General features: G+C 35.2%; 1 protein-coding gene across 6 annotated transcripts in view; it reads right to left on the bottom strand.

Moving 5' to 3' along the window:
- The window catches only part of AP3B1 (adaptor related protein complex 3 subunit beta 1), a 161,602-nt gene that overhangs the window by 46,919 nt on the left and 92,885 nt on the right, over positions 1–21,798 (bottom strand). For 3 of the 6 annotated variants that reach the window (XM_080370908.1, XM_080370903.1, XM_080370904.1), the window contains exons 18-22: positions 19,695–19,806; positions 18,191–18,347; positions 15,285–15,453; positions 7,438–7,510; positions 6,495–6,601 (exon numbers count right to left, since the gene is read on the bottom strand). In XM_080370908.1, coding sequence (XP_080227034.1) covers positions 6,495–6,601; positions 7,438–7,510; positions 15,285–15,453; positions 18,191–18,347; positions 19,695–19,806 — 618 coding nt within the window. The remainder of the gene's footprint in view (positions 1–6,494; positions 6,602–7,437; positions 7,511–15,284; positions 15,454–18,190; positions 18,348–19,694; positions 19,807–21,798) is intronic. The other 3 variants (XM_080370906.1, XM_080370907.1, XM_080370905.1) reach the window with 2 other exon arrangements.

Here is a 21,798-nt window from a genome sequence, read left to right as displayed (position 1 = left end):
CATTACTGTTAATCAAAGACCTGGTTCCTCAGAATACAATTTAATTAACATACAAGTTGCTAACTAATTACACAATATATTTATATAATTATACATTGTAAATAATTTATAACACAAATATATTTTATATAATGTATAGATTATATATAAAAGAGCAAATAAAAGACCCAGTCTGGAGAATATCTAGTACTAAAACACAGAGCAATCAATTAAATCAATGAGATTATACATATTAATAATATAATATACCTCTCAGACTGGGCATACTATTATCTGGGCCAATATCTTGTACCAGAAACTTGTTTCTGACTCAGAAGAAAGATTATGTTTGAACTTCCAAATTATATTCTCCAATTTATTTAAAATAAAAAAAGTTGAAGGTACCTAATTCTGAAGTGTAGAGCTTGTTAAATATTTATGCATTTAATAAAAGGCAGGTCTTTTTAAGGCTTTAACACTAATAAACACCACAAATATTGATAAATTCATTTATAATTAAAGAAGTGAAATGACACTTCAAAAAATAGTGTCAATAGCATTTTTTTCCCCAAGCTATCATTTTTAAAAGTATGTGGATGCAGTTTCTTGAAAGGACATTACAACTTCCAAATACTTGCTGTAACACAGATATTCTATGTTACCAATTTAAGAACAGCTTCTTATACAGGACATTTATATAACCACACAAAAATTAAATTAAGTGTGCAGGAAGTCTTTGTTTCATTCCTTCTTCTATCTTCTGCCTTGTCAATGGTTAATATCTGCTGATGAGCAGCTACATTCATTTGTAGATCACCCAGTGCTTTCCCAAGGTGAGTAAGCATCATTATCCTCATTTTTCAGATGGAAAACTAAAAGATTAAGTTACTTCTTCCAGATCACACAGAAAGTAGTAAGCCAAAAATAGAACTCATTTTCCATATGTAACACCCAGTTCTGTATCCACTGGACCACACCACCTTCCCACAAGCCTCAGTCACACCTAATCAGCTGCATAGCTGAATTTTGGGCAGCACTAAGTGGAAGTTGCTTTTTAACTCTTTAAATTTAAGGCTGTGTCTTTTCACTTGATTCATAGGCACAAACCTCCCAGGCACCCTACTAACATGACATTTGTAAAAAGCGGTTTCAGTTAAACCTTATGCCAGTTACAAATCTTGTATGGTACAGAGTAGGGGAAAACAACGTAGATACTTCAAACTGTTCCGCATGGAAAAAGCGCCACCTTAAGAAATGAATCTGGAGAAAAACAATATGCAGAACTCCAAAAACATCTCTGCTCCATGTGCAAGTGTGGTCAACAATGCAAGTAATTTATAAGCATGCACAGGTATAGTATATATGTAGACTACCTTGCAGTGCACTTCCCCCTTCACACTGCCCCAACAAACCTTCCCAATTTCAATCTTTATATAACAAAGTGGGCTTCAGAAGTATAATGAAAACATTTAATGCAAAGGAAAAAGCTCTACTGTGATGAGGCACCAAAAAGATAAGACATTTCTTACAGGAAGCTGAAAAACATGAGGACAAATGGTAAGCTAGAAAAAAATAATAGAATGATATCAAGGATATACCATGTTATATATAACAAGCCTGTGTTACCCAAACACAAAATCACAGATCTGACAGATGTGGCTAACACTGAAAACTAATTTAAAAGAAACATCTTTTGCCTGAATAAAAAAATTTTAGAAGTGTCCTAAGAGGGACTATTTATATATTTATATGTATTTACTGAAATATTAAAATAGTTATTTAAAAAACAATGGTAGTTGATCAAAATTTCTCTGAGAATACAGGGCAAAAGAGTACCGAAAATCTAGCTGAACCATCACACACTGTCTACTGCTATCACAAGTGATTGCACTACATGTCTTTCATGACATTAACAAGTTAATATTTCTTCTGATACTGCCATTCCTGAGCTAAGAACTCAGACTGGAGCTTATATGAATGATAAATGTATCTAGTTATAGAGTAATTACTGCTAAGAAAGCTCTGAAAAAATAGAGCTCATGAAGTTGAGTGCACACCAATAACTATTTGGAAGAACTACTAATCATTCCTCTACTGTAGGATTTTGCAAATTCTTAAGCACCTCATGCTAACCTTTCCTGCAAACTGTAGACCACACTAGAGCCATGATATAATCCATTATTGCAATCCTTGCATTCCCGGTACTTCTAAGAAGAGGTCCTTCACACAGGAGAAGAATATACTTCAGAGTCACTCTTAACACTTGCTACAGTGGAATCAGAAACAACCTAAAGGGACAAAGCAACCTAAATGGTAAGAAAGTTTTCCCTTGTACAGACTACCTCCACAACTTTAAAATTAAAATACCATTTAAGGTTTTCTCCTGTTCTGAAAATATCTCCAGTTGAATATTGAGGGAGTTAATGTTTACTACTCCTCAAGTATTCTGTAAGTGTGCTTAATTTGAAATTAAATGTATTTATCACCTAGTTTGACAGGTCTGCAACTCGACCTTGACTTTTGTCAAAAGCTATTATTTCTGCTCTATGCATCACCACTCTAAAGAAGTTCTCAAAGTAGATCTCAGTCAGGAGTTCTGTAGAAGACATGCGACAGAAAATACAATGATTTATTCCTCCTTTCCTAAACAGTTTCTGGGGAACTCTGAGTAGTAGGGAACAATAAAAACACATAATTGGTAATAAATACTATGAAGATACTGAACATGCCAAATAAAACCTAAGTAAAGCAGTACCACTTCTACAATTATACCATAATCCCATATAAACAATAATTAATGGAAACAATGAATTGTTGCATCAAATATTTTTGTAAGTACCTCCTCACTACAATGCAAGTCTTTCCCTCATTTGCTACATGCTTTTATCATGAACTTCTCTTACACTCTTGACTTTTCCCCTGAATTATCCTTTATTTGGGGTAGGGGAAACAATCTTCTCCCCTCAAATCCTACCCAACCCAGCCCACACTTCCACACTTTTTGCCCGATCCAACTGCTGCTACCATCAGAGCTCGCATTCAGCTGTCAATTCTCCCTCGCAATAACATTGCTCTAAATCAACAAATTTCACGCTACCAAAACAGTATTTTCTCTCACTGATTTTGTGTTTAAAAGTATGTGTAATTTTTACCAGTTAACTACCATATACAGCATACTCAGGGCTCTACACATGTAGAAGAGTAGTTGCTTGTACATTTTTACCATCTAAAATTCTAATGAGAAAAGAACAGGTGGTTCAGCTTTTTTTCTTGTGTGATTGTAGGAACAGATTACTCCCCTCTTTGGCTTCTCCCAGATACCACAGCTCTCCACTTCCTCCTCTCACCATTCCTGCTCAAAATAGTATTTCTTGCTGCAGGTTATAACCCTCCCTTGTCCTTACGTCATACATGAGTTTTGCTTTCCATTCCCTCTTCTCTCACCTCATTACCTCCCTTTACGGGACAACACCCATTTCTAGTGTTTTCAAATAACCACTTTACACTGACAGCTTGCAGCTTCCTCTCACCTATTTTTCATTGGCACCACAACTTCAAATATCTTTCAAGCCTACAAAAGTATCCATCTAAAACTCAATTGACTGCACATGCAGTTTCCCCAACCACTTAAATCTGACTTCTCTTGTGTACACACCCTGAAAAGCCTCATAGTAGCTGCTGGTGACCTCAGTTACCTGGTTTGTTTGAGCCACCTACGGATGGACTACATGTACTAGGGCAGAAGCACGCACAACGATTTACAATATATTGCATCCAGTTTGAAGAAAGTTACCCATAAATTTCCAGAGAAGTTTGGGTTTCCTGCAACAAACTATATAATATGTGTGTGTGCATTTATACAAGGGGGAAATATGCTATATGTAAACATGAATCATAAAAACAAATGAGCTGCAGGACAAAGCATCAGGTTGTGCACTGCAGTTTCTACTCAAGGATATCTTGGGTTTGTGTGTTTAAAGAGACCCACACCATTACTGTAAAACTATTCTTGTATTTATGCTTTCTATAATGTTCATCAGCTATGAATTTGGAGTTACAAGTTTTCTAAAAGCTCTATCCAATTACAGTGCTGAATGATTTGAATAATAAGACTGCCTGACATATTCCAAGATAAGTGGCTGCTACATTTCTTTGATATTAGGGTCATATACTGTACTTATCTATTTTTACTCCATGCTCTCCATTGCCTAGTAATAAATTAATTTCTCACTGTGAGTTTGGCATGTGCCCTACAGTTAAATTCATTTTCTCTCCCACTGAAAGAAGAAAGAAGTTTGACAACTATCTTCCTTATTTTTAGAATTAGTAATCACAGATTAAAATCAAAATACTATTTTAAGAGGGACATTGCCACGTGAAGTCTTAAAAGCTGGGTTTTTACTTTCATTTCCAGAAAATTACCTGAAGGTGCTCAACAACATGTGACAACACTTGTTTAACTACTTGCATGCAAGACTTTTTACAATATACGGATATCATTTGGAAGAACAATTTTTAACCTTAGCATTTCATTTTTGTTGGTTCCTGGTGCACAAAACTCAGCAAAGGACCTCATGTACATCAGCAATAATTACCAACAGCAATGAGAGTTGAGCGTAGATCTGAAAATAAAATACAGCCCATAACATGTAATCATTATCCAGGCAGCAACAATTAGTTCTTACGTGATGTGGGTTGTTTCCAAAGCAGAGAGTACAAGGAAATGTTCCAGCTTCTTTGCTGGTTGCATGTTTTACCAGGAACTCAGTGGTACCAAGAAAGAGGCATTTTGCAGGCTCAACCCTTTCACGCAGAAATTCTTTTGCTGTTTAACCTACACTTTCTAGCTCTTTCTACCTAATACTTCTATTTCATTGTAGCTACTTTCTGAAGAATGGGGAGAAGCAATTTAGAAAATGAACAGTGGCAATCATGAGGAAAGCAAGCATAAATGTAGGAGTGGAATATGTATTTATGTACTGTAGATTATGAAAGGACTAAAGACAGTGGCAAACAGAAGCAATGTTCTCAAGTATCCAACATTACAGACTGCTATCTTTAATTTACCCTCAAAGATTATAAATCTGAAGTAAACCAAAGACACCAGTCATTCTTAAGCTAATCCAGAGCCAGGAAAACAGATGATTGCCCGTGTTTTGAGCTGTTAAAGCCATAAAGGATGGTAAAGAAGCAATCATGGGATTAAAATCACAGGAGTAACATCACAGTTGTACTCAAACTCAGGCTCGCCGCCTAATGCTGCATATTGCACTGCAAAAATAACATGGAAGAGAATTTCTGGCATTTTCAGACTGTGTGACACATGAGTGACTATGCACCAGGTAAGGTGACTGCATGTCCACAGATTGTTACTGCTCTGCTTGAAATTTAAATGGTATCACAATTTTCTTTGATAAGGCTAATATTCAATATTATTATCTGAAAGTCTACCTTTTCAACACCAAATTTTAAATCCTGTAAACATGAAACTGAATCATCAGCTAGGATCTTTTATTTCTTGAGTCAAATCATTCATGCAGCTCCTTTATGTATTAAGTATTTCATTTTGCAAATGCATCGCTTCCAAATCCAGCAGGAAGTACTTTACTAGCAATTATCAAAGTTGCAGTGTAGGTTCTATATACCACCCTCATTAGAAACAAGTCTAGCTTAAAAAATGCCTGTGCCTCTAATATTTTTTCTGGCCACTCCCATCCACTTTCCTAAGGGTAAGTACCCTATGTTCTTCTGTTGCAATTCCTCATTAAATTGCACATTTAAACTGGACAAACAAAATAACTAAAAACCCCCAACTGCTAAAGAAGAACACAACAAACTACTATCCTTTCCCCCAACAAAGGAATGACCTCTACCTCCATGACTTTGCTAACCTTAATTATACTTATAGTTTTGAGATTCCCTAATGGAAAGTGCTACAAAGCAGAAAGCACTAACAGAATGAATCATGACACATACTGATACACCACTGATTGTAAATCTATACCCTTTTTATTTGCACCCAAGGGCTATGCTTCGTATACTCATGAAAAATGACTTCCAAGTAGCAGAATGTCATAATTGGAGGCATATATGGTAAACAAACAAGCTGAGAAATAACAGTTATGTGATTTTCTTGTGGTTTATTTTTGATAGTGTAGCAACTAGATGATTTGCAGTATTTGTATAGTTTGGATACTTAATTTGTGAATTTAAGTTTCCCTGAGGCAGACAAAAAGACAGATTGAAAGAGAAGGTTAAAAATCCTTGAAGGCATCCTTCTTAGACATGTAATATTCATACTTTTCTCCATGTTTCAGAATGTAATTATTACAGATTCAAAAAAGCTGCCAGAATTGCATGTAAACCAGAATTTCATACAAGACTTCTATAGGTGAAAGAACTTAAAAAAAAAAAATCACTTCAATGATTACCTCAAAAACATGTGAAATGCTTAATTATAAGACACACATCCACCCCCATATACCCATCCACACCACTTCTTAAAGGCTACTTACATCAATGACTGATGAACTTGACAGACTTAATCCCTCTAGGTCTGCTGTTAAGCTTGGGGACAACAGAGCTGCTGCAGGAACTGCCATAGGAGTTGTCACAGGACAGACTAGAATTAAAAAAGGCAATTGATATTTAACTTTAAAAACATTTAAAACACTGGGAAGGACAACGAGCTGTTTTTATTATGCGTAAAAAGGTTTTTACATCTTGATCTAATTATCATTGTATATGTTTCTTAATAGCAGAAGATTATTTTTCAGACATATAGCCCCAATACTCAAAATAAACAATGAAAATGTAAGTAAAACTGGTGTATATCAAAACACAGCTACTTTGTCCTCCTTTCCCATTTTTTTCTCTATTTTATCTTTCAGTGTGATCCATATTATGCAGCACATTTTCATTTACAAGTTATGGGTGAAGTACATATTAATATGATTCTAATGTGTTGCACCTATAGAAGTAAACAAGAACAGCGCTACAGAGCATAGCCAAACAGCAGTGCCAGCTTTGCCCTACCCTTCCAAGGGTTACATTTCACTGTTTTTCAGAACTGTGAGTTTTCGTATCTTATTACAGTACCATAATTGGTTCACAAGTTGCAGAGTACAACATCCACCAGCACCTAAGAAAAAATGCCCCCTTTAACAGAAACCAAGTCCAGATATACAAAAATTCTTAAAATAAATGTTTTACCTATCAATACATTTTAAATTTTGAAACAATTTCTCAGTTCTAAATCAAACAAAATCACATGTTGTAATAACTGTGTTTAAAAATAAGTTGATCATCTAAGCAATTTTATTTTGTCAGGAAGCTGGTAAGATAAATGAACAGAATCTATGTTTCAGACATTTAAAATACATTGAATTAACTGAACTGAATTTATGCCATGGAAAAAATAAGGCATAAAATAAGGCAAAAAAATATCAAGATACTTACAATCATCTAAATCTAAGAGAAACACGTCTTGTTTATTTGGAGCTTTTCTATCTTGCACTGTTGTTTCTTCTTTCTGTCAAAATAGAGGAATATTTTATCTTTTACCATATCAGCAAAAGAAAAATCTTTAACACTTTTATAAAGGAAAGTGTATTTTCTCTGGTGTAAAAGAAAATTTTATCCATGTTCAGGGCTGGTGTTCAGAAAATTCACCTAGTGAGAAAGATTTCTTTGTACAGGTAAGCTGAACCTAAACTCCACATTTCAGTTACATTTACTCCTCTGAAGCCCACGTTCCTGTTTAATATTAATTATAGTTGCTAGTTAAAGAAACGCTTTGGTGACAGATCAGTCACTTCTGTTGACACCATTAAAAACAGAGACAGAAAAATATTTTTTTGAAGACAAAAGACTTGGGTACTAGCATAAAAAACAGGACAAAAATAATGCAGTAAGAAAGCAGTGTTATTTGCACTTATCTAGGAGTATGGAATCCTGTCCCATAATCTACTAGAATTTTACTTAATTGCTAGACAAATAATAACAAGTTGAACTTTGTCACAAAAGAAGTTTTGGTTTTAAGCATCAAAATGAGTACTAATAATAAGGATTGGCAGCACTTAAGAAAAGAGTATAGCAGTAATAATCTCAGTGACTTGGCAAACAGAATTTTTCAACAAAAGTTTTCTCAATATGGCTAAATAAAAAGTTCTAAAGCAGGGGTCCTCAAACTGTTTAACCAGGGGGGCTGGCACGCGGATGCAGCAGCAGGCAGTCATCTGCGGCTGCTTGGCTCCCCCCGCCAACCCCTGGCAGGGGGTGGGTGGGGCAGGGGGGTTCTGTAAATACCGGGGGCCGGACTGAGGACCCCTGTTCTAAACAAATCTAATGAGAGTGAGTGTTGGTCATACCTACAGAACACGTCTATACAGTGATGATTCAGAACAGAATTTAGCGCAATATGGACTCCCAATAGGGTGATTTAGTTAAAAGGATTGATCTTTTGGGTATAGCCAGAACGTGGACATGTTAACCATTGGATGCTTATCAGACAGCTTGCCATTATGCTATTCTTACCCATTCCTAAACATCCTTCAACTGGATTGGCTGAAGAACCTCTTCTGGCTTTGCTCTCCCTAGGTCACTCACCAGGCAGGTGGCTTTGTCATTCTTTCAGAGAATTTGTCAACTACCTTTAGTCTTTAAGACATTGCTCACTACCCAAGCTATTGCAAGTCATTTAAATGTAGTCTTTCCAGGAGTCACGCTTCTGTGAACCTTCTAGTTTACCAGTGTCCTCTTCAACAAGAGCACATGACAGCCAAACACATATACATACATAATTCTTTTGCCTTTTCCAATAAATGCACAGGTCTACATAAACCAGCAGAACACCATATGCCCACCCAGGCCTCCATTTCTTAAGTACTTATTGCAAGCTATCAGAGCCTATTCAGAGTCTCAGGACACACATTCCTACAGGAGCTTGGAGTCCTCTCAGACACTCAGAAGCTAGAATCACTTTCTTTGACTATTACCATAGAGTAAAATGACTCCTTTTTTCAAAAGGTGCATTCCCTTTCCTCTAGTCTCTCAGTCTCATACAGTCACTGCAAACTAACAATAATGCTGAGTCTATTTTTTCCAATTTTGGGAGAAATTTCAGGGTTCCCTCTAAAGAATGTGGAAGAAACTAGCTCACGTTCTTGCTATTTGAAGCTGCTGATATTCATGCCTATCAGGTTGACCTGAGCCAAAATGACACAGCTCATTGTTTTCTTCCAACAAACCAGTGGCTCAAACAGACAATAGTCACTTACGTGACCATTACAGAGGTGCTTTAGATATTCTGGGAGAAGAATCTTGTGGACAGAGAAGCCACTAATTTTAAAATTGTTTTAAAGTCAACACACTTCAATGGTTCTTCTCACTACGGTATTTTAATGTTCTACTATTGCTGACTTATCTGAAATATTACAAAACACCTTTAAAATGATGCTAATGTTACTTGACTCCTTATATGCCTTCTCCAGAATTAGTGAGGGATGCTGCTGCAGAACCTGCTCTCTTGAGTTCCATTCTATCACGCGGTCACAACTATCAGATTTCATTTTTCTCTTCCAGTGTGATTACTGGCAAATCATTACGCTTCTTTTGGCTATTTTTAGTTTTAAATCTGTGAAATAAGGATAAATAATATACATCATAAGCTACAGGTTCTACTTGAATTCCTCAGTCTATGAAATGCCAGAGAAACAATTTAATGACAATTCTTTTAATAAATTCTACATTTTTTTATAGCACCATTTGTTGAGTATTTAGCCCAGAATCAGGAGTTTTGCTGTTATCTGCAGCACTTTTGCTATAAACTATTTACCACAACTTTTTTGCTAAACTACGAACTCTTCAGACACTAGAACATAGTAAAAGGGAACAGAGTTAAATAACATGTAAATATATATTTTTGAAAAAACTCTCAGTTTCCAAACTCCTTCACTCACTACCCAGACTTCTCCATAAGATACAGAACTTCAACTATGATTAAGGATCAAGTTTATTTTTAGCTAGAGTTCTATGTTTGCTAATCATTCCAGTAGAGATGGGATTTCTTCATTCCCTTTTATTATGCAGCCAATTGAAATCTATAAAAAGTGGCTCACCCACGTGAGAGGCTATAGCACAAGGATAAGAATTTTGAGCGTGCTTCACTTCTGCCAATGCACTTCGTGCCACTTCACAATTGCTAGGTCAAGATGTTAAAAAAAATTTTTTTTAGTCAGAGCCAAGAAATCCTCTTGCTGTTAATCTGTTTACTGAAGACAATTAAGAAAGGACATTCTGTGTCACAAACAACACCAATAGTATGCTTGTTTGGTTTTTTTCTGTTATTTATTTTGCTGTTCCAAAGTACTTCCTAAGTACATATCACAAAGCTTGGTATGTAATTTTATAAGATAAAATGCATTTCTACACTGGTATTTTGAATCTACTATGTAACTCATTTTTAAAAATGGGGAAAAAAGTATTTCAGAAGAATTTATTTTTTATACTTTGAAATAAAATAAAATGGTCCTAAGCTAAGACATGTGCAGAATCATTACATCAATGTAATGCACAGTAAGAAAAACTCCCACTGCACAGTGTATCAGAATGCTGTACTTAAGTACACCAGTTTATTGTAAAAAACCTAAAGAAAACAAAAAATGCAACCCCCTCTCTCCCCCCCCCCAAAACCTCAACAAAACCCCCAAACCAAAAAACAAACCAACAACCCGCCCTCAAAACAAGTCTACCATCTGGGAAATGTAAAATCAGAAGCTAACTAAATCAAGATAAAGCTAATGTTAAAGTATGATCACGTCTTATTTTCTACTTCAGTCAAGTGTGTCAAGCTTAATTAAATACTCAGCTACTTATATATGTGTAAATGCATGCTAAATATACGCACTTAAACACACAAATATTTTCATATGCATATGTATATTTCTATATATGCAAACATATATATTGTGTGCAATTTGTACAAAACACCAAAGAAATTTATTTACATGGGTCTTGCCTATTAGAAACATTATTTTTTAATTTGGTTTTTCCAAGAAAAGAAAATTGATTGGCTTTCTAAGAATAATAAATAGCCAATGACTGCAACAAACACTACCAATAGATATTTCTATTGAATGGAAAAAGCTTTGCATTCCAAATCAAGAGAATAAAAAGTCTCTGACGTGTCTGGCATTTCTCTGTAACATAATATTTCATCTTTTTTCTTAAAACTAAATCTACAATATAACCCAAACAGTTTCCTACCAAGACAGCCCACTATGAGAAAAGCAGAATACTAAACAAAGAAGTTAAGCTATATTCCATCAAACATTTCTCCATTTGCAATTCATCTTGGTAATAGAGATAGAACCTGGTAAATGCATATAGGACTTGAAGCAGGAGATTTCTCTTGCTCAATGCATAATTCATGTGCTCCGCCTGCAAAGTGTGTAAAATGAGAATTTCACACCGCAGCATGAGCCACGGAACTGCAGAGAAAAGGCAGATGAAATCATATTTTGCTGTGCGAATTTTATTTCTTATCCTCCCAATATTTACACAAAATCATCACTGACAATCCAAACGCATTGACAGATCACCCACTGTTTCCATTGTGTTAGCACTTGAAAAGAGATCAGGCAGAAAGATAGACAATTTGTTTTTGTATATTTTTTAAATAGTGGATCAGGTTTTTAACAGCTGAGTGACTGTATTATACTTGTATAAGGAGGCCAACAGTAGCTGATTTTAAAATCTCACTGTAGAGACACCTACTTATACATGCATCATCCTCAAATCTGCATTTCAGCACTACAGTATTTATGCTTACAGTATAATATGTATCTGAACACCTCAAACTATCCATATTTCAAAATGATATAAAACACTGCAGTACAAGACAGTGACTTTTCTATTCACTGCAGCTCAATTACAGTGAACATAACAGATTTTTCTACATGATTCTTCAAGAGAAAGGATATGAAAGCAATAATAACATATTCAGGAAAAATATTCTGATGCTTCTGTAACCTGTTTAATGCTAGTAAATGGATGGATATATGCACAAATTAAGCTCCCGTCTGAGTGTAATCAAACCTTTTTCATTATGAAAATACTGCTGAAAATGGCAATGGTACCCAACAATCATACATACAGTAAACACCACCCAAAACATCAGCTATGTAACATAGTTCACAATATGTGGTAAACTGAGAAACTACAAAAATAGAGCCTACTAACTACTCCTCTTATCAACTGGTGTTTCAGAAAACCTTTTCAGTTTGATTTAAAAGTAAAGTAAAGGAAATCCTAATGAATCATCTCCCCATATAAGCTAACCAAATTAAGAATACTCTGTATCAGAGTAATATAAGCAATGGCTTTTCTAATAAAATCTATCAGAATAAAAACATGCATTTCTGAGAGCCTGGCTGAAACTATCTGCTTCCTGGGTGGCTTGAAAAGAAGTCCGGTAGGAAGTAGAAAAAATTCAAGATTTTCCTGGAAATAAAATAAACATGGGAGGTTCTTGTAAAATGCATCTCGAAACAAGGGCTTTACACAAGACTTCACCTACAATGTTCTTTAAAGTTTGTTCACAATCGCTTTTCTTGCTAGCTTGAAAGGGCTTATATAAGTTATCATCAATTAGCTAGCTCAATCCATCAGTTAGCTCCACTTGTCATCACAGGGCTCAAAACATTTCTCTCTTCAAAAAAAAATATAATCTATTAAGCTAGTTAGCACTGTAGTCATCTTTGACACAAAACACTGGTGGTCAAGTCACCTTTGACACAAAGTACCTGTGATTTCCCCACCGACCCCTTCATCCAATTCTACTTTAGCATACAATCAAGTATCAGAAACACCTCAAGTATAAATGCAGGCATCCAGCACAGTTTAAATGGAACCTAACTTCATGGTCCTACAGATTAATACAGTATACTGAAACAGCCCTCCGTGTTCAGGAGCGTTAAATTAACTTCCCCCTGCCCCCTTCACACATGACCATTGCTGTTTACAGTCCATCAGCCATAGCTTGTTGCCCTTACATTAAATGTGCTAATTTCTTAGTGGAAAAGAACTTAAGTAACAGACATTTAGCTTTTGCGTACTGAGCTCTATGCTGTCTTTTCAATAATCTCCTGCTGCCATGCATATAAACCCACTGCTATTGGTTTTAATATTTTTTGTGATGTTTAAAAGCTTTCCAGTTTTTCAGGTCTACCCTGTGACTCTGATCAAGTCTTCTATCAACTGGTTATAAATACTTTTTGTTGCTAACCCATTTCTTTGCAGGTGCTTCTTAGTCAAGTAAGACCTCAGGACTACTGCAATGCTCTTTCTCTTCTCTTAAAATCCAAAGGCTTGACAATTTTCCCTTGACTTCAACAAACCAATCCCAAGCTTCCTGGACACTCCGGTTCTCATATTATTCAGTACATTTGACCTCACGCATTCTCAACTGCTTTTTTAAAATAGAAAAAGCTGCTTTATGCTAGTAGTCCTCACATACCCTGTGAAAGAACCAGAACAGTAGGTAACTGTAGTGAAAGAAATAATGAACAATGGCACTGACATCCTGAGAAAAATGTATGAATGCAGCAAAGAGAAAACACTACTAAATGCAGCAGAGAGAAAACAGTATTGTTTGAATATGGTTTTGCAGTGGCTGCTCAGAACTAAGCAGGCCAGAGTACTTATTACCTTCTGGTGAAAAAATACTGTGCTCATATGAGAAGCTGCAAACTGTTAGAATTAATTCATGTCCCATCTAGTGTCAAAGGAGTTTATTATGAGAAGATTTACATTTGTTGTGCTACCACTTTTTGGAAAGATCCAGTGTGGCTTCTCTACCAGAAAAAACTGACATAGATGCGTTACTCAGTGTGGCATTTGGGCAGAAACACACTTTCATTTCTCAGATGCTACAGTCTCACTTCATCTTTTGTTCTACTTCACAGAAGAAGCGAACAGATGAAAAGCTAAGGTTACAACTCAGAATTCCTAGGTGGAACCTATAGAGTTACAAAACAAAGACCATGTACAACATAAGTTCAAGATTCAGAGAAATAGCCTTACCTCCTCAATTAAAGGAAATGCACACCGAAACATTACAACCTTCCTTTTGAACTATTCCAACTACACCTGTCCATCAGCTTCCACAATTGCATCAAATGCAATCTGCAAAGAAGTCCTGACCAAAATATCTTGCCTTGATTTAAAATTCATTGGAGCATCACTTCATTTTCAAAACCACACATCAGTATTAAAATGGAAACTTCTGAGTTACAATCCTACCCTTTCAATTTTTTGTCATAAAATATATATAAAGAAATGCACTGCAAGTATGCGATAACAAAAAAAAGTTTCAAAATTTCAGAAATTCTTTTACTCTTCTACCATAATGGATTTAGCATAAAGTTCCTCATTCATTTATTTTTTTAATAGAAGGTAAGTAGAGAAACAGAAACCAATTCATGTTAGTACCTTTAGCTCTATAATGCTAGATTGAGTATAATGAACTTTGAATTTCTTTTTCTTTACTAAGGTAGCAATTAAAACCTGACACATGAATGCCTCTGTTGAACATTTCTGCATGTTCACACATTTCCAAATCCAAAGATGTATTTGAAAGTTTGCTACTTTGTAAATGTTGTAAGCAAGCAAATACAATTTGAAGGGAACCCTTTACAAGCTTTATCCCTATCAAACATCGACAGCAGAAGTTCATTACTCATTATGAATATTAATTCTACTAATCTATGTATACACCTCAAGTACACATGCGTTAGCTGCACTGTTCTCAATTTTAAAAGGAGATCTTAAAACAAAGCTAGGGGGTCTGCTTCAAACTCTTAAGAAACAACGTATTAACATTTGTTTCTTGGTTTTGCTTCCTGTCAAACCCAGGTCCTGTAGTAGTTAAGCTTTAAGATCCCATTTTAATACAAGAATCATCCCATTTTTTGAACCAGCCGTGTACAATGCTTTCACCAGTTCAACAGTAACTTTAAAAAATAATTAGGTTCTCTTATTCTTCATCCATCTGGAGTAAAAATAAAACAGAAGTAAAACCAAAATATGCTTTCCTTTATAAAATATTCTTACATGCTTAAACTATCAAACTATTTTTGGATTGGTCTTTTTATGAAAGGTCAAAAATCTTTTGCAGAAATTCTGGGTTTTTAGATACCTATAAAACCACTTCCCATCTCCATTTCCCACAGAAAGACACAAGTATAGATGGTTAGATCAATATTCCCCATATTCCATAGCGATTTTTTTAAAAAAAAACATTTTACCTTACTGGAGATAGCACTTATAGATTTTCCAGACACAAAGTCACTTTTGGAGTCTGATTCTGACTTTGAATCTGAAGAACTTTCTTTCGATGAAGTGGAGTCTGTATCAGAGGAACTGGATGTGCTTCTCTTTTTGGAGATCCCCTTTACTTTAATGTCCTCTGAATCACTACATATTAAAAAAAATTTTTTTTGAGACATGTAAAACCACCAAAGAAATCTGCTTAGGCAATATCCTATGTTAGCATTTCAAAATTTTATTAAATTAGTTTAAAGACAGTATTTCTTCATGATAAAAACCTCAGCTAATATGGCAGAAGTAGTAGCTTATTATAGGGGTACAAAAAATTGTTCTATCACATTACATGATAAATGATCACATATAATCTAAAACAGCAAAACAGCCAAACAGAAATGTGAACATATTAAATACTAAAAATATTATTTGCATGCATCAAACTTGTGACATATCAGAAAAAAGTCCAGATACCCTTTTATATAAAGACATTGTCAGACTATTCCACCTATGATTAACAGAATCTTGATGGGTTGTGAGATGTTTTTTCCAAAGTAATTTGCTTTAAAAAAAAAGAATGAATGCATTAAATTAATTCCTTCATTAATTCTTCTAAATCAAACCACCTAGAATCTACAAATATTTCAACCCATTAAAGAGTTTATACACAAGAGCTATGGCGTTCTGACATTTTTGGTCATACTGAGTACCTTACAGAGATGCTGTTCTTCACACAGGAATGCTCTGCTCACCCTGGCAATGTTGGATTATGTTGCTCTATTAGCTACTAAATATTAAAATCTGTGTTGTTCACTTCTAATAATACTACTAATCAATTAGTAGATTACCCTTTCGTCTTGGGGGGAGTTACTACCTAGAAATATCACAGGAAATGAAAATTGTTTTTGAATAGTTATCATGGAGCAGATAAACTACTACTGCATATGAAAACCACACTCTGGGAAGTATAAAATGGTTGCCTGCAGATCTAGGAACAATCAGGTGCTTCATACACCACCTGATTCAGCTTCCTCCCCAAGACAATAAATTGGTTACTAAAGTGCTTGAAGGGTAACAAGGTCAGCAATAATTAAAAAAATCCAGACCACTCAACTATTAAGAGTCCCTTGGGACTCAAATTAAGTTGTTACACATTTTTGCTTAGCTTTAGGAGCAGTACAAAAGAATGCACTATGCTGCATTACTGTTTTGAGATAGCAAAGCTTTTAGAAGGGAAAAATACAGAGAAGAGGAATTGAAAAATCTAACTTGAGAGGTAGGAAAATAATTAGGGCTATGCCTTCCTCCTCCCAAGAACTTCCCAGGACTGAACTGCTGAATTAAATTTAATAAAAATTATTAAAAATCAACATTAACATTTAAGCCATGCTAATAATGTCTACCCATGTAACTGAAGTGGAAATCACAACCCCCCCATTTTAGTCAAAAGCATTTTTTCTGAAAGCAGCAAACTTGAAGCTTGCAAAGTTAAAAATGAAACAAAAGTACACTTCACAAAAAGAGTCTAATGTAGCATATCTGATTGTTAAAATCATGGTGAAAAAGTAGGTACCATCAAAATTATGTTTCTACATGACAACATTTAAAAACCTGTTTGAGGTCAATGAGCTAAACATAAAAATTCAGTAGCATATACTGTTAAAGTTTCTTTTTTATGATGTGTAGCACAGGTACTGACAATTATCTATATTTCCTTCATTGCCATTGAACAGAAGTTGTAGTTGGATCAACAAATAAGTTATAGTGAACCCATTATAAATGAAGTAGGTTGTTTTTCAAGAATTTATCTTTCGCTTAACTTTAGAACTGGATTTGAAGATTAAAAATGTTGCTTTGTTGTACATCAGCCAGTTTTGATGGGTAATCACTGTTTACCTTATTGCTTAAAATTTCAGATGTTATTCTAATGAAAAGAATTTACTGGTAACTAGCTTTTCAACTTTGCGATGATGAAAAGCCTGTATTAATTTAACCTACAGATTTCATTTGTTCTGAACAGGAAAAACAATATAAATCACTTTTAAAATCATTAAATCCTGACTTAAATTAATAAAGTCATAATTAGGGCATTATGCTGTGTTTGTTATGGAAGTGGCAAGGCGAGCTGCTTTAATTACTGTCTGTAATAAAAGGAGCAGAGTGCGTACTGTGCCCCAATCAGCGCTGTCAGCCACGACTGAGCTGAGCTGCAAACTCATCAAGTGAGCTGGCAGCAGACTACAGAGTAAAGGGTGACCATGTCTGCAGAGGCCACTTGCTGACAGCAGTGGAAGAAACAGATTCATACAATCCAAGGTATTAGCCCCAATTACTCAACATTTTAATGATACTTTAATACATGATAATGCTGTTGATAATGGGCAATCTTAAAAAGCACTAACACTTAAATATCTTATGACCGTTTCCCTTCACAGCCCTTGCCTCTAATACTTGGATCATAATCTTTTTAATATAACATTATTTAGAAAAATCAATTGTCTTAGTTACATAATGGCAAACTGTTGAAGGACTTAATTTTAACTCTCAGCAAAATTGCTGCAAAAGGTAATTAAGTGTTTCACACAACTCTTTGATCACTTATTCAGCCTCCCAAGGTTACATCAATTTTCAGAAAGCCACCCAAGATTTTACTGAAGTCAGAAATTAATTCCAAATATAAGAGTAGTCTGACTAATGAAAATATGAATCCAGTTCATACACCGAGTATTACTAGCATGCCCTGAAACAGGAGATATCACTCCTTGGCCAATACACGCCAAAAAAAGCCTAATTAAATGGTCAGCAAACTGTTTATAGGAAGAGTACTTTAACAGCTAGCATCACGAAAAATTAAAACCATACATACAAAAACATACAAGTATATACTTACCTTTCAGCAGCAGCTCTAGATGTTTTCTTTGCAGTACTTTCTTTGCTGTCTGATTCACTGTTACTTGATTCTTCACTGGAAGAATAACTCCCACTACTCTCATCACTGCTGGTTTTCTCTTTATCTTCCTTCTCACTTTCACTGCCAGACTCGCTCTCTAAAAGTAAAAACAACTCTTACACAAGTTTTTCTAAATATCTTGCATAATTAGTATTTTAGGAATGCAAGTTTGTTGTAAATAAAACAATGTTTTAGTATTTTAAGATCCAATTGCAAGCTTTAGCATTATTTACCCTGTGTCAAAAACAGGCAAGAAAATCACTCCTAATGTTCACAAAATTTTTTTGTTTAAAGACCTGTCCTCTTCAGCCTACAGTATTATACTTTATCAAACTGGAAAGCCCAATAATAAATCAATTTCATGTGGATTCTTCAGAATTACATAACCCTATCAGGAGGTGGAGAAGACCTCAAATTCTCTAATCTATACATTCACTTAATTGCAAGATTATCTTTTCAACCAATTGCTTAATTAGATAATATGTTTTTGAATACTGATAACAATGATGATTTCATCACTGATTTAAACAAATTATTAATCTTCTAATTAATCATATAGTTACCAAATATTCAAATATCTGCAGTGAATATGTTCTTTTCTTTCTTCAGAGATCATTAATTTCAGTGATATAATTCTTAAGCACTTCTGCATATTTCCTCAGTTTAGGAACAAGAGGGAAGAAGCTCCATATTCAGATTTTAAGGTGCTCCTCCTCCATTAAACTAGATACTGGTAATTCCTTTAAATCTCTAATGCTAACGGTACATGTGAACTATATTAACATCTACTGAAACACCTGTCTTGCGGAACTGTCTATCTGGCATTAAGCAGGAAACTGGTCAAAAGAACCTTTGCTCACTGACCCTGATAGGCAGCTGTCAGTTACCTACTCCATCATCACCCCCTTTACAATAAATAGAAAATGTCAGGTAGAACTTGAGAACAAGACTATAACACAATTTACTGAATAAACACCATGAAAGACTACACAGTTAAACAAGTTTGGCCATTTCTCAGCAGAGCAGCACACACTGTCAAAATAGTACTTCACCAGCAATGAATTCTAAAAGACGCTCAAAACTTACAGTTCTCAACAACCAAGCATATGGACACTATTCCTGCAAAAAGTTACGTGCCTTTAGTTTAAAACAGTTACAAACTCTCACTACTCTTACTAGACTGAAAGCAGGATGAAAATGGCATGCCAGCATTTTAAACTGGGAAACAAAGGAAAATCTAATTAATTAATAAACACAGAAGCCAAATCTGTAAAATTCAGTTATTGCACAGCTACAAAGGACGTAACATTTTCCCCAATTTCCTGATTTTATACATACCTCTGCCTTTTTTTGAATTTTTTTCTGATTCTTTTTAAGTAGTGGCCAGTTCTGAAGATACAGTTCTCCAGGCAGCAGAGATGCAAGTTGCTTTCCAAACACCTACCTGATGTACTGGTACTGGCAGACTCACCTTCCTCCTCTTCTGATTCAGAGTAGAACTTTCCAGTAGGTTTCTCTTTCTTTGGCTTACCTCGAATTCCAGTCCATTCCTTTGCCTGTAAATAAATTTCAACTTACATTTACTTTTACAACCAGCAATACAAAAATATATACACAATGGCAAAGAAAAACACTGGCAGTACTAGTATTAAGCAGTTTCTAAATAAATCCTCTAAGCAAGTCAGGAGAAACTATAAAAATTCTTTTCCTTTACACAAATAGGGGAACTACAAGTTTTGTACATACCTATAAAAGGTGAGATATATCTATTAGAGAGTCTAGAAAAAGATTTACTAAGGCAGATTAAAAGCATCAGTAACCATAAATGAAGTTTGAGAGTTTTATCTCTAGATCCAGCTGAGTTTAGCCTATGACTAGAGTGAAGGGTAAATACGGCTAGTCACAACCTTTATCATCCCAAGTTTTAAGGGGAAAACAGATGTGGACATACCAGGCAGTACAAGTTCCAACAGCCACAGAGGAATTACATTTCACTTCCTTTGCAGTTCTCCAAATATAAGTAATTCTTACCACCAAGAGAACACCAGAACATACTTTGGCCAAACTTCTTTTCTTTTTGTATTCCCCTATACTACTAGAGAAGCAGAATTAAAACTCAGGCCAGGAAAAAAACAAATAGGCAGACAACTATATCAATAGAGTAACAGAGGTTTGCCTTAGTGACTGCTCTGATGTGTAGTAAGACCAACCATTGACAGAGCTTTAACAGTGACCTGCAATGATGTACAGCTCTGGAGACACACTGGCTTCCTCTTAAACATCAAAAGCTACTAAAGCTTTGTAACGCTCCACCCAGCAACTGGTGTTTTAAAAAGCCAATATTCTTTTAGATATAAATGACAATTCAATTATGGATTGCAGCTTAAAAACTCAGCTTCACTCACATACACTGTGTAGGCACATGCGATATTAGAAGAAACACAAAATTAATGGTAATGAGACACTATCCAAATAAAATACTTGCAAAAACACATGAGGAAAGGATTTTCTTGTTTGTTTTGAGGTTTAAATGGTTTGAGGGAGATGTTTTCTACTATGTTGTAGATGGATGATACTTCATTTGATCAATTACCTGCAATACTTTTTGTTGTTATGGTCAAAGGCACCTCTACAAATTCTTTCGTTCTAGCCCTATCATTTATAATACCCCATTTGAGCTGCTTTCTTTCAGATTCTCCCCATAACAGCTTGCAGAAGTTTGTACACAAACACTACTCTTCCTGAAATGTATGTAAGAGGGCAGACAAGTAATATTAAAAGTACTGAGGAGAAATACTTGTTCTACCACGTTGCTGTTTACTGTTTTCTGCAAGTCACACCTATTTTTTAGAATTTTCTCTACCCATTCTATGCCTAACATCTTATATGCAAATTAATTCATGTATGATTTACTGTAGAAGCTGGCTCATGACAAGGACCATGTGCTTTTCTGGCTATACCTGTTACAACGACATACCTCTGGGAGCACCATCAGCACACTGTATTCCAATACATTTATATTTCTGTTACTGTTCAATAGCTTTCACTGACATTTAGTAGGACTCTGGTATGTGACGCATAAATCACAACTCAGTACCAGAACATGACTTTGCCTCCGAGTTTACAATCCAGTAACAAAAAGCTATTGGTAGCAGAAGATCAGCCTGTAATGTCAACAAATGACTAGTCCACTAATAGATGACATTTTCCTATTATAAACTTTCCTAATTCTCTACAAATGATCTGAAATGTAAACCCTATTTCTTCCAAACGTTATGCTTCAAACATACACAATTTCCCCTCTCAACACTGCTTTTTGTTTATATTACTATTTTTTTCTGTTTAGACATGGATTTGTACATGAACAACCTCCACTCACCTCCTACTTTGGTAGTCCAGCTACACTCACCATTAACAGCAATTAACACACTGCAGCACAGCAAATATAAGATGTATGAAATCAATAGTGAGATGGAGGGGAAAAAAGCCCATTTAATCCATGAGCAAAGCAGAAGTGGCCTACAGCTGATCCACTTCCCTCATTGAAA

The sequence above is a fragment of the Falco punctatus genome, assembly GCF_963210335.1.
Source record: "Falco punctatus genome assembly, chromosome: Z".
Classification (NCBI taxonomy): domain Eukaryota; kingdom Metazoa; phylum Chordata; class Aves; order Falconiformes; family Falconidae; genus Falco; species Falco punctatus.
Note: the sequence above shows the minus strand (reverse complement) of the source record. Positions and strands in the feature narration are given on the sequence as shown.